Source organism: Cyprinus carpio, chromosome B10 (assembly GCF_018340385.1).
Source record: "Cyprinus carpio isolate SPL01 chromosome B10, ASM1834038v1, whole genome shotgun sequence".
In the NCBI taxonomy this organism is placed as follows: domain Eukaryota; kingdom Metazoa; phylum Chordata; class Actinopteri; order Cypriniformes; family Cyprinidae; genus Cyprinus; species Cyprinus carpio.
Window position 1 is genome coordinate 13405860 of NC_056606.1, and position 14407 is coordinate 13420266.

A 14407-nucleotide genomic window follows, 5' to 3' on the forward strand; every position below is an offset into this window, starting at 1 on the left:
GCATCCTATAGCTACATGCAGGAGCGGTCGCGCTCAACTCGTTCTGCCGTGTCTGTTCCGACGACTCGCCTCGCCCTCCAGCTGACAGCTCTAATTATGCCCGATATCTGATAGCACCGGCACACACTCACAGACTCACATCTCCACTGCGGGAGCCAAGGCTTGAGGTCTGAAGAGGGCCTGCGCCAGACTGACTGAACTTCCACACAAGCCTGTGTATAAGATCCATAAACAAGACTTTCAGTGCAATGTAAACTGTATATACTGCCTTTACATGGTCAAATGCTCCTTCAAGAGGGTTATATATGGCTGTATGTGTGTAGAGTGTGTGATAGTACAATTTTGATAAGCCGATAATTACTGTCATAAAGCAAAGCTTGACAAATGGATATGTAAATATTTAGAGTTTTTTTTTTTTTTTAAACCTTTAATCTAATCTATGTATATATTCAGATCAAACGCAACTGCTAACACACACATGGCAGATAAAATAATCTCACTTTCATATTTCAATATTAACATAGTCGATTTGGAATTCCAGTGCTTAAAATACATGCTTTGTGATTTTACGGTACATCACTGATGTCCAAGCATGGTCACTGGTACATTTTTCACCGTGTTACTTCCTGTCCTCTCCACTTCTACGGTGTATAAGCACAGTTGTGCTTCAGCCCGAGTCTCCACTGAAGCTGCCAGCTGAGTAAATAGGATGTTCTTATCACCACCCGAGCACAAACACATAGCAGAGCCTGCAGGCCTGAGGGTGAAGACAGCCTCCGCGCTCCTCTACCTCTCACACCCCGACAACACAAGCACACACACACTGAGCTCAAGAAGAGCTCGCTCTTAAAACACTCCTATTGTTCTTGTTGGCACAGAGCCTTGTCAGTTTTTAGACCAATGAAGTAGATAAGACAAACTGTAAAACACTGTTTAAATATTGAACCTCGTTAAGAATGAGGCAGATAAGAAAAGCCACCAACTGACTGATAATGATCAGGTGTCAAGACAGTTATTGTAGGGGACCAAGCCAACCTTAACTCAGGTGTTAACTATATTTTCTGGTTGTTCAAACATTCAAGCAAACTTCTATTCTAAATGACAGTTGTGATAAATTCTGCATATTATTTGTGACCATTATAAATGCAGGATTCACAACTCAAAGGAACAATTTGCTAACAAATCAGACCTCATTGTGACTTGCAAGTTAATTTTACTCTACACAAGAGCAGATGGAATATTTTAAAGCAGAGCTATATTCATTATAGAAATTCCATGACTCTTTCAGGCATGGAAAACACATTTCCGAAAAAATAATCATTACAGAAAAAAATCACTAAACGTAATTTTTTGTTATTTTGGCTAATGATGCACAGATTTGCTTGGACTTACGTCTGTCGGTCTATCTCTGGAGCTGCTCCGGATGGAGGGTTTGGATTCCCCACTCACGCTCTCACTATCGCTGTCTTTACAGTTGTTCTGACCCGGCTTCAGCTGGAAAACACAAAGACAGCAAAAAAAGAAAAAAAAGAACAGTCAGATGCAGCAAGAAGAGAAAAGGCATTGAAAGATTTGAAACATACTGTTACTAAAGCGTAGGCCAGAGAATAAATAATACTGAAGTTCTCTGGATCAGAATACAATAATCTATTAAAGCTATGTAACTAAATAGATTAACATTTGGATACAGCCCAGACAACAAAACTGATGGAAGCTTGGTTAAAAGGCAGCTATTGGATGTACAGTACTGTTCAAAAGTTTGGAATCTGTTATGCTCACTAAAGCTGCATTTATTTGATCAAAAAATAGAAAAACAGTAATACTGTGAAAAAAAATATTAAAATGTTAATGTAAAAGACCTACAGTAATTGATTCCTGTGATGGCAAAGCTCAGTTTTCAGCAACAATAGACTTTAGTCAAGTTAGACACCATACTGAATTTATCTCAGATGTAAATGAAGCTGTGAAGGATAGATGTACAGTTTTTACAATACCACACACTTTATAAAGGTTCTATATCATATATATCATATATATAATTTTTATGACTTTTTTTGGTCTACTTATTTTCAGAAAGATGTTCCATCAGCTGAACAATCGGTACAACTGAATGAACACACCTGCAGCCTTGTTAAAAAAATCTTTTGTAACATTATAAACGTCTTTGTCACTTTGTAAATAAATTGAATGAGTATATATAAAAAAAAAATCTTATTGATCTTACTATGTAAATTAGCAGAATAACTGCCAACCATATTTTGCTGCTGTGTGAATATAGCCATTAAGATAAGCGATCATATGGGAGAAGCTGGTTCAGATCCAGACATCTCTAGATTCTGTCACCTTCATTTCAGGTAATTTCATCACTTTCACTACAAATACATTGACCAAAGTTTCAAAATTAATAAATGATAAACAGTTAAATCTAACATATGTTTTGCACTGAGAATAGGACACCAAATACAGTAATGTTGATTTTATGTATTTCCTTTTGCCAATAAAATAAGTTTCATATGCTAGAGCTTAGGCACAGAGAGTAATGCACAGCTCCTGACATATAAGGAACTGCTTTGTTCTTGGGAAAGTAATTTCCTCCACTGTTCTATAAAATAAAAACAATAAATTAAAAAAAAAACGAAAAATAAAAAAAAAACTTTATTAAGAAATGCATTACTCGGAAATGCATTTTCTGTGGCATCATCAACTTGTTTGCCATTGGTCACCGATATCCATATGATTTCAGCCACTGAGGACTGACTTCATATAAAACTTGTGAGAAAAAGATAAAAAATAAAATCCAACCGAACCACATCAAAAGGCGATTTCTGTTTGGTAAGCCACTCTCCCTGTGCAAGAACCAGAGATTCACAGCAGGTGTCCTTCAGCAGACTAGAAATCATAAAGAACAAGAGCAGAGCGAGGAGGAGAAGGACGAGGGGGAAAATGGGAGGAGGACAAGAAATCCAAAAACATCTGAGCCCCAGTAAAGTCTGGAGAACAATGCCATACTCCTGGGACCCAGCAACTGTTGTCAAGGTCTGCGATTTACGTCTTCTGAAGGTTCACCATTCAGACGGCTGTTTCCGCACCCCTCGCCCTGCCAAAACCCGCCGCCTTCATCTCTCAGCACATAAAAAGCCCGTTTTATGAGTCGAGATGAACAGTAAATGACTGCAGTGTCACTTAATGGAAAAGGCAGAGTAGGCCATGGCGCACTGGGGGGTTGTTTACCGAGATGGAGAGATAGATCGGCCCGCTCATTTCTTTTCCTATCTTTCCCTCCCAGACATTCCCTCTTTCTCTGTCTCATTGGCTCTTTCATACTTCCTCATCACGTAGGAGAATAAAAACAGATTCTTTGCGATAGCTCCTGACAAAGGCGGCGGGACGGGAGGAGGGAATAAGATGAGGGTCGGAGAATATCTCTTTTCACTGGTGCAGGATGTGGGTTGTTAAAGGCGCACAGGCGGGATAAGGGACTGCAGGGAAGAGGGCCCTCGAGAAAAGCACATAATTAAAATGAAACTGTTCCTTTTCTGTAGCCATTAGCTATGTGAAAGGATCTCTCTCAGAGGGAGAGCTCAGTGACTCCAGGCAGAGACGCTTGCTTTTATCAGCAGGCCACCGTGATAAGAGGCCCACACTGTTTAGAGAGAGAGCGAGCGAGAGCTGACAATGACAAAAAGGAGGACAAGCAACTGTAAAGTCAGAAGTTAGACAAGTCATCTAGGTGCATTTTTATGTGTGTGTGTCTCAGTGCGCTAAATGACCGCTTTTTTCTGCTTTTTTTTTTTATTTTTATTAATCTGTTTTTTTATATTCTTTTTAATTTACTTCATCTAAAGGGAAGTGCATCACCCAGTCAAGGTCAAATACTGTTCTGTCTTCATTTAGACTTCATAAAGGATCTCAGATGAGAGGGGAAGTGCATCACCCAGTCAAGGTCAAATACTGTTCTGTCTTCATTTAGACTTCATAATTATTAGATTTGGCTGATAATCCTCTGAAACCTCTTTTGAATCACTTGGTGGACTCTGTGAGATAGAGCTCATGTAAAAATGTGGTTCATAAATACAATTTCATGTAACTCGATGTAATGGCATTGACAGCACCAGAGGTTTTCATGTTTTTCACACTTTTCCCCTCAATTTCTTATCTCACCGGAGCGCCGGGTTGAATTGTTTTCTATTATATATGTGTATATATAAAATATATATATATAAAAAATGTATATATAGGCACATATAAACAGGTTTTATATCAGTATTGGCCATTTCAGGTGACATGTGTTTGTTTGTTCAACATTTAGGTGAAGACTTAAAAACAGTTCTGAGAAGTAAAAAGGTTTTTCAATGATTTTGCATGATGCAGGATATCTTACATCAAGTTTTATACTCAGAATTAGAGGTTCTGAAGAAAAACGACACTACATAAATGACTACCAGGAAGCATTTGTGCTATGTACATAATGCAGATGTCTATGTAAAAAGATGTTGTATATTTATTTACTCTGAGATGAGTTCAAAATCAAATATTAACAGAGCTATCAAACTCAGATTTTAGGCCTACATCTACCTTTAACCAGTTAAGCAGGTACACCTAGAATTGCAAAGCAATGAAGGGATGTTATTAGTTTCCCCCATCCCATTCCACTTAATGCCTCTTAAATAGCCTTTGAAAAATGAACAGGTACTTTTTCCTGTAGGCATGCGGGTCATTTCTTATGAGTTCTCTGAGCAATTTCTGAAGAGATTTGATTAATAGAGGCGTTAAAGAAAAAGTGCAATGCGGGTAGCCACGATAAATTACCATCATCAAAAAGTTCAGTGCAAATCGGGATTCCTCCCACAGTCAATAAATCAGAAAGCTCAAGCAGTTCTGTCTATAAACCTCTATGTCCACACATAGCACATTACTCCACTTTTAAGGTTTAACAGGGTATCTCACTAACTCTAAAATTAGTCAAAAGTCTAGACGCATGAAGTATGATATGTATTATGTTCATTTTTATTGCTCCCGTGCTCTTTCTGGAACTAGTCCGCTCAGCTTTGGCATATGATCGTTACCTACTGCTGCTTTCTAGATTAACTGTCATAACAAACTTAATGCAGTTTCTTGTAAAAATGATCTTTCTTTGGAAAGCAAGCATCTCCCATATGTACGTGCATGCGAGCGTGTACATAAAAGCGTTGTTTATGAGTGCGTATGTGTGCAGACGGGCGTCTGTGGGTTTTCACAGTCTTTCTTGTGCAATCATAATGACGTTAATGAAGACTGACAGCTCCACCAGGTTGCACCATAAGGATAAACTCCTTTAACAACCCTGAGAGCAGAGCCTGAGTAAAGATTCCCCCTCCAGGAAGATAACAAACAGATGGTTTTCATATTCCAGCAACTAATTCCTCAACAATTAAAAACACAGTAAGACATTAGCATCTAATGAAACATTTAAACTACCAGTAAGTGCATCTGCCATTAATTTCTACACAGTAAGTTCTTGTTTTGCCTCAATCTGTTCCCTGTTAGGGCTGATTTCTCCCTCCCCCCTGTCTGAGTTTACTGAAGTATAGAATTAACAACTGTTTTCAATAAGCAGTCAGCATGGTTCCCTGGCACAAAAGTCTCCACGCTATTAAAGATTAATTTATGCTGCCAAGGCTTTGATGTGAGGCAGTAATGGAAAGAGCTTCTCGTTTTGCCTTCCCCATAAAAAGGTCAAAGAGACCTGTACTCGTTAACCCGGCTCTCGCGACCGCCCACAAAAAGAAAGTCAGTCATCAATGGTTGTTTTATAGATAGCACCGTTTTATAGTACTGTAATCACATTGCACTTAGCGAGAAAACGAAGGTAGTTTGTTTCCAACGTTGCAAGAGGAAGCCAAGCATAACAGCTTCTGACTGCATTATACTGATAGAAAGTCGCATTAATTCACACCAGCGCTTTGCGAACAAGTTCTGCTATACAACAAGACTTTTTATTTGAATTTACTATGATTTCGCACTGGCATCCGCACCGAAGCCACACATCCATTACGAGTGCGGGTACAATAGTCCATAAGCCTAAATGTATTTTATACGCACTGTCTCAAAGACATAGAGCACAATAGCTTGGAGTTTCCATATAACAGACAGTTTTAATGGCTCTTTAAATGTGAAAGTGGGAGCGGCGGCTTTCAGTGGCACTCCTGGAGAATGGTGCCTTAATCTGAAATAATACTGACATACATAAAGAGCTAGCTTGTAAAAGCCATATTAGTTTATACAGAGATGAAAGCACTTGTAAAGAGGAAAACGGTGCAGCTCAAGGCCAGAGAGTAGATGAGCATCCATTCAAAGTGTGATGGTACAAGGAGATGGTGTTTTGCTAAGTATATTCAAAAGAAAAGAACGCACTGGAAGAACAAAACAGCACATTTTTGGTAGAAATTCACTGACGGTTCCTTAGAGGTGGAAACAAAGTTTGAGTAATGGGCTAAGCATCCTTTGAAATGCTCTGACTAGACTCTTAAAATGGCTTTTGAAGCTTTTATAGGATTATCGTTAGCACATGTAGTCAATTATTTCCTTTGCCCACTTGCTGAAAAATGCTTGCCAGTGTTATGATAAAATTTTACAAGTCTATTGAACTATTCCCACAGGCTTGGCCCACAACCCGATGCAGTCAAACACAAAGCCCGACTCCACTGCATTGGCCTTTTAAACGGCGCCGTTCGCAAACCCCAATACCCTTTTCATCTAAACCCCTGCTTTGAACAGCTCGGCTGACCCTTCTCTTCCAGTGGAAGCCCATGGGATTGTGTTGCTATCGGCTTCTGTTCTTCCTTAGTTACGCACTACAGCAGCTGTGGAGCTCGACAGTAATAAAACCTGGAACAATTTACCAGCTTTTATTGTTCTTCTGTGGCATTTCAGCACAGCTAACCTGTCCTCCAAGGAGCTGAAAGAGAGAGTGAGAATCCCACTAGAGCGCCAATGAAAGAGGATCTCATTTACCTAAAAGCGCTTATAAATTTTTAATTTGCTTTAACAAGTAAATTAACAAGTCCCTCATTCGGGAAGTTTTATGGCTGCCTGCCACTGAGGGACAGCCATGAAAGTTTTATAGATAATCCACTAGTGTGCTAGACTGCTTATAATAAATTGTCTATTTCCTGCTGCAGAGTCAAATCCCTCAGTTTCCAATGACTACACTTTAAATATCTCCCTCTCCGCTTTCTTTTCAGCGCGATATAACGCCTGTTTTAACACTGGAGCAGACGACGGCCCGTAGAGGGAGAATTATCCCATTTCTTGTGGAGGTGAGGAGGGTCTGGTCTATGTGAGTCAGCGCTGGCTTACATTCAGAAGACAATGTTAAATACTCTAGCCTCCATCTTCACACAGGTCTCTGTGATTGGCTGACAAGTTAAAGAGACAGTTACCCAAAAATTCAGCCTCATGCCATTTCCAAATCTGTATGACTTAATCTGAGCAAAACAAAAGAGGATATTCTGAAGAATGTTTCTAAAGAAATAAAAATCTAATATCAAATGAGACATCCAAACAGCTTGACTGGATAAATAAAAATAAATTGTGAAATCATTATCATTAATTGGTTTGGTTTACCAATCAGCTGTGAAGTAATAACTGTAACACTCATATCTTCATGCAAGGGAAAAAAAAAAACCCACTGATATGCAATATGGCTGAGTGTGATTACTGAACTGCAAAGCGTTTAAATAAATATATGCGCTGCGTGTGAAGTGTGGGAACTTGTGATCCATACAAACTCATCTTTGCATCTACTTTGAGTTTTGGTTGCTTATAACATGCATGTGTAAACATAACATGTGCCAACCATCTTCCCACCCAATGTGATCTCCCTGCAGTTTTCTGCCAAATTAAAGACGTGATGGTTTGATGTTTGAAAATATAGAAATTAAGACAATTTACAATTATTTGTACAATTTACAGTGAATGTACTATTTACACTATTTAAAATTATTATTGTTAATTGAATATCTATATAAATATTAGTGTTGTCAAATGATTAATCGTTTTTGTTTACATAATATATGTGTGTGTACTGTGCATATTTATTATGTACATATAAATACATACACATCCATGTATAAATTTAAGAAAAAAATGTTGTTTATATATTAAATGTATATATATATATATATATATATATATATATATATATATATATATATATATACTATATATATATAATAATATATGATTATATGAATATATATGATATATATGAATATAAATATATACATGTAAATATTTTCAAAATATATACTGCATGTGTGTGAATTTATATACATATTCATAATAAATATACAGAGTACACACATATGTAAACAAAAACTTTTATTTTGGATGCAATTAATCATGATTAATCATTTGACAGCACTAATAAATATATTTACCTTTATATAAATATTTAATTTTTCTGTGAAATATTACAATATTATTAGTATTTAATAGTATTAAATAGTAATAGTATTTAATATTATTTATTTATTTATTATTTTATAGTCATGTTTTTATATAATTCACTAAATATTTGGCTACAAACACCCACAGTAAAAAAACAAACAAACAAACAAACAAACAAAAAACACCTTTGCCAGGAGTTTGATTGACAGGCAATCTGACTAATTATAACACCGAATCTACCATTTTGGACAATAAACAAACCAGACATAAGAATAGACTTTGGTTTTAGTTTGTTTGAACAAGATCCCTCTGATGTTTGTTCTTGTTTATTTGATATTGACATTTTTATGGAGGTGGAGATGATCGGTTCACATGCTGCTTGAACTGAGGCGCTACAGTGATCTCTCATGAGACATTAAAGAGCAACAAAACGGTTTGAATTTCTTACAAAATGACCAAATTATTAAGCTGAGACTTTGTTTCATAACAAATCTTTTCTTCTGTCTGGTTTGTTTGTCGGACCAAATGGCAGATTTGGCATTGTGATTGGTCAGATCGTCTATCAATCAAACTCCCTGCGAAGGGTCAATTGATATTTATTCAGAAAAAAAAATCAAAATTCGATTTCTTGTCCCCATACTCTCATGGCCTATTGCTGTAACACACGCCTGTACTGTATATAGGTCAGAAAACACAGAGCTTTTGACTCTGTTCCCAATTAGTGAATTAAAATGCCCTGTATGAGCTTCCTGGACCTCCATCTGAGTGTTCTGGTTTTCTGGCAGCCGGCAGTAGTTGGAAACCACTGTGAGCAGTTAACCTGAGTGAGCTTACCCTAAAGACAACAGCGCTTGACAGAAGGATGCAGGGGCCATCATAGCTGGTGCGGCACGGCTGCAAATGTTCCGTCATTGCTTGGACAGCAACTGTGTCACCCCGCCAACCCACGTGGCCCTGCTATGACCTCCTCAGCTCTGAGGGCCGGGGCTCTTAACTGCCACAGACAAGCTGCCTGTATCGCATCCGATCTAAAGTAGCAGCCTGTCAACAGGGATCAGGGCTCGGGTCAGGCTAAAAGGCCTGCGCGGCTGTTTATTTAGGCTAACATTACGCCTGAGTACGTACGGCGGCGCGCTTCCGCTCGCACATTGTCACAATGACCCTGTCCACGCAAAGACTCTGGGTTATATTTGCCGCCTTTCTACGTCAGTGCTCCAATCGACATCTACATTCCCCCAAAGCCTCAATTTTGTAGGTGACATCACATCCTAAATGTCAGTCGAAACAATTTTGCAGGAATATTGCAGCTTTCATCAGCGTCTCCCGTTCCCCAAGGTGCGATTGCCTTGGAAACACTCCGGGCCCCCCTCTTCGCAATCGGTAAGCTCAAGTGACATGCAACGACCTTCGGTGACCTTGTCAGGCACTGCTGTCATGATGGCAGAAGGGATCTTAACTGACGATTACCATTAGCTTTAACCTGCCTTTCATTCCACCTGTGTGAGAATGCAGAGCTTTTAAGAAGCAAAAGAGAGTCTGCATTTCTCAGCAGAGGCCTGAGGGTAAATGAACCTTGAAGGAAGGAAGAAAAGAGAGATGTATGGAGAGGAAAAAGAGAGGTAGAGGTGGACAGGGGGTAAAAACAGTGCAGTTTAAACCTCATAACTTATACAAAGAGCAGCGTTTACTCACTTTAGCCGTTGCCTCGAGGACAAACCTGAGGACGCATTTATATGGATATAAAACTTAGTGATGTACAATGACATTATAGACAAATCAATATGCTTTTAACATCCATCCTCTGCTTGTGCTCAGCACTACTCCAGTTCCACTCCTACAAATGGCTCTATAATGTGATGCTCCTGCATACTGATATATGGGGACAATTCTCAGATTTAATAATGAACTGAAGAGCAGAGGAGGGAAGTGAGATATTATGAGCGACTGGAGACTTCAATTCTCTTAGATCATATCTGAACAGCTAGTTATGGCGCTCAGAATGACAATAAAAGATGAGGTCGTCAGGCTGTGAACACTACACTAGAGGTCGAATGATATGGGTTTTTCACTGGCCGATGCCGATATTTAGAAATCAGGGCAGCTGATGGCCGACATATGATGCCAATTTTTTGGGCCGATATGTTTGCCCGATTTTCTTTTTTTTTTCTTTTTCATTGTCCGATATAGTTATTTTTGTAGTAGCCCAATTTAGAGTAATAATACAAGGCTCAAAACTTAAGCACCTTCTCAAAACTTTTTGTTTATGTTTACTGACCAGTGCTTCCCACAGACTGCAGATTAATTCTCTGCCAGCAGGAGATGCTGTTGGAGCGGAGATATAATGGTTTCCCCGGTAACGGCTGCCCACCGGTGTGCCTGTCTATGAATCAGCCTAATTTCCAGCACAAACGGCCGATGCTGATTAATTAAAAAATGCCAAAAACCGGCCGATTAATCGGTCGACCTCTACACCACACATATAGCAGACAGACACGTCAAGAAATCGGTTTGCCTCACCTCGACTGGACCCCCTTTTTGGGGAATTATTTACGTCAGATGGGTTTTTACCATGGAAACTGAATAGCAACTAAAACAGAAAACTTTCAGCACGCTAATTAAAAGAACAAGCATAAATATCAAAACATAACAATAAGAAAAAGTAAATGGTAAACATTTTTAAATCAATTCAGATAAAATAAGAATAAATAGATAAAATAAATAAAATATGAAAATAAGAATAAGTAATTAAAGAAAAATAAATACATAGATAAAATCAGAAAAAGCTCAAATTAAGAGTAAAATGTAAAAACAAAAAAAAAGTAAAATAAATTAACAAGAAAATATGAAGAAAAAAAATAAGAAAGAATAAAAATGATAAGTACATTTATTTTTACAGATGTTCTACGCAACTGACATGTTTTATGGCCCAGAAAGGTAGCAATGACATTGTAAAAAAGTGTTCTCGTAGCTTCATAAAATTAAGGTTGAACCACTGATGTCACATTTTTTTATCGATGTCCTTACTACGATTCTGGGCCTTGAACGTAGTAGTTACGTTGAGGTCTATGCAGGGACAGAAAGCTTTCTGATTTCAACAAAAATATCTTAATTTGTGTTCTGAAGATGAACGAAGGTCTTACGACATGAAGGAGAGTAATTAATAACAAAATTTTCAAATTTGATGAACGATCTCTTTAATGGAAATGTACATAAAATTATATATACAGTATCAGTTTTTGGATGCCTAGTTCACTATCTTGACCCATTCCAAATAGAAAAACACTCAAAAGATAAATACTGCTTGGCTGAAATGAAGCAAATGAACCGGGTCTTGGAAGACAAATAAATAGTTCCCAGAATGCAGCAGATGCATAGAGGGCAGGCCGTCACAGAGAAGCCAGAGAATTTAAGCTAGCAGGCCAAGTGCTTATCACTACATAACATTTCATCAAAGAAATTTGTGCGCAATTAATTACATTCCCAGGCCTCCGCGATCCGGCCGTAGTTGTTACTCGGCTATCGGCTTTCAGGGCTCGCCATCTCACTAAGCCTCGCTCACAGTGCCAAGTCACATCCCCCAACACCAGCCAGCCTCAATAAAAGAGAAGGAAAGAAATCTCCTCTCTTCTCAGCTTGCAGGCGCTCTCATTCCTCTTTTTTATTGCCATTTATTTTCCTCTAGGAATTCACTGCCAGTATATTGGCAAGCCTTCCAGTAGATGGAAGCAATTAAATTTAGCGCGGACACTTAACACCGGGTCAAGCCATGCGCTCGGCTCATGTGTGGCAGTAATATGATAAACAGGGGTATCTAGTGTGGTTGAGGCTGCTTTTATTTTTTGTCCATCTGTCTATGATGAAAGTGACAGGGAGAATGTGCAGCATTGGTGTGGAATGCTGTTTATTAGGCGCTTTCTATATTTATACATTCTTTATGGCCGTGGATGTAAACAGGTCAGGACCGGAGTGTCACCTAACAGCCCATACAGACGTGCAGAAATCTCCAACTGAGCATTAACATGCTAAACAAACCAACGGAAATGGCTAATGGAGAGTTAAGTGTTTCCACTCCATTATCACATAGACAACAAACAGAACACGACAGCTTGAAACAAAATGGTGAATTATTACACAAGTCATGTTGCATCAAAGCATCCTGCTTACTGCTGGAGCCATGCACTAGTTTGGTCGAACCCAGATCCTTATTTGTTTCCCTCTATCATTTCATGCCATCTCTCTTATATAATATAAAGAGAAAAACTTTTTTTTTGTCTGTCCTTACTATTTTAAAAGATTGCCTGTTAAGGTCTAAACTCTTATAACCCCTGCAGTTCTGTTTGACGGACACAATAACATTCATACATATAACCATAGTGCAATAAAACCAGATAAAAGCCACTAGCCTGATAATAAATGTGGGTGTGTGGTGTGTAAAAGCACAGGTTAAGTGCATAAACCACTGATAAGAACACATAAAACATATTCATACTGCTAGCGGAAATGCTGCTATGATACCTGGCAAAACAAAGCCATTCTATAATTACAGATGTATTGTAAAGACAATATTAACCGCTTCCAAACATATTTAACTTCTGACATATTACAGCTTTTCAAATGAAAGAATGTTTAGTAGGAAGTAATGACTTTATTTTAAAAGATTTGATTTGATTATAAAAACTAGAGATTCACAGATACTGGAATTAATGTCAACAATAGATAAATGGTTATAAAAAAAAACTATAGTATTTTGTCTAAAATAATAAAAATAAACACTACTTAACTCAAAACCATAAAAATGGATCAAAGTGCTGTACATAGATCACATAAAATGGTATAAATCATTACAAACATAAAATGGCAACAAATCACAACAACAATCAAGAACTAAAATCAACTTTAAGTTATAGTTAGATGATGGGAAATTAGCACAAACAAAGAAACATCTAAAAATATGAAGTCACCAAATGACTTATTAGTTATACCACCAGAACAAAAACTCCAGAAGCAGTGGAAGTCAATACATTTTGATGAAAGTTTATTAAAACTAACATAAGTATCATATATATCATTCTACCTCACCATTATTCCATTGTTTAAACAAAAGATTACATAAAAAATAAGGTCATATATATATACATCATGATACTATTTATGAATTCTGTTGTTTGTGTAGACTTTATTATGGGAAAACATGCATAATATGAGTTATGCATGAGGCCCTGATCTGTTTTGAAGAAAAATTCTCTAAGCGTCATACACAGCATTAATTTCTTTTGCCGCTGGTCTTTATTTTTCATAGTTGCCTGTAAAGATAAGGTGTATTATAACCCAAGGCTCTGGGTGGGCCATTCTGGGAATGCGGGACACAGGTGATCAGTGTGTGTTTCAGAGTATACAATTTACACTGTGTTTAAAATAGCTTCCTGCTCTCATAGACCTGTCACCACCTACATCACAGAGGAAGAGAAAACCAGGGCTGGGGACAAACCATCCAACCTGTGTCAGCTACAAATTACAGCATTCCCAAGAGCACTTCTTGCCTTGGCCCCATTTCTTCTTGCTTCATAATGATGCTGCTCTTTTGTGTCAAATTAATATTCAAGTGTGAAATTATAACCAGAATGACAGAAGGCAAATGTTTATTTGTTTACTCTCTCAAGGCCATTATCATCCATCTTTGGCAGCGCCATAAGACTGCTTGACCTTTGCCATGCATGTCATCTCACTGTTTGTGTTTAGGTCTGCACTTCCTTTAGCGAGTAATGGACTTCCTTCAGAGTAGGGCTGCATGATATATCGTTCAGCATCGATATCGCGATGTGCGCATCTGCGATAGTTGCATCGCAAGATGTGCGATGTTTAGTATACTGACCGTTATATTTATACTGATCGAATTAAGGCTGATCGTGCAGACACCATGTCGCTCCGCCCCACACCACAACAGCTAAAGTCTGTCTACTACACTGGATGTGAATTG

The 14407-nt window shown here is 38.1% G+C and overlaps 1 protein-coding gene across 9 annotated transcripts in view; it reads right to left on the reverse strand.

Moving 5' to 3' along the window:
- Positions 1-14407, reverse strand: part of auts2a (activator of transcription and developmental regulator AUTS2 a) — a 333955-nt gene that overhangs the window by 201003 nt on the left and 118545 nt on the right. For all 9 annotated transcript variants that reach the window (XM_042732629.1, XM_042732628.1, XM_042732632.1 and 6 more), the window contains one exon: positions 1393-1494. In XM_042732629.1, the coding sequence (XP_042588563.1) occupies positions 1393-1494 (102 nt within the window). The remainder of the gene's footprint in view (positions 1-1392; positions 1495-14407) is intronic.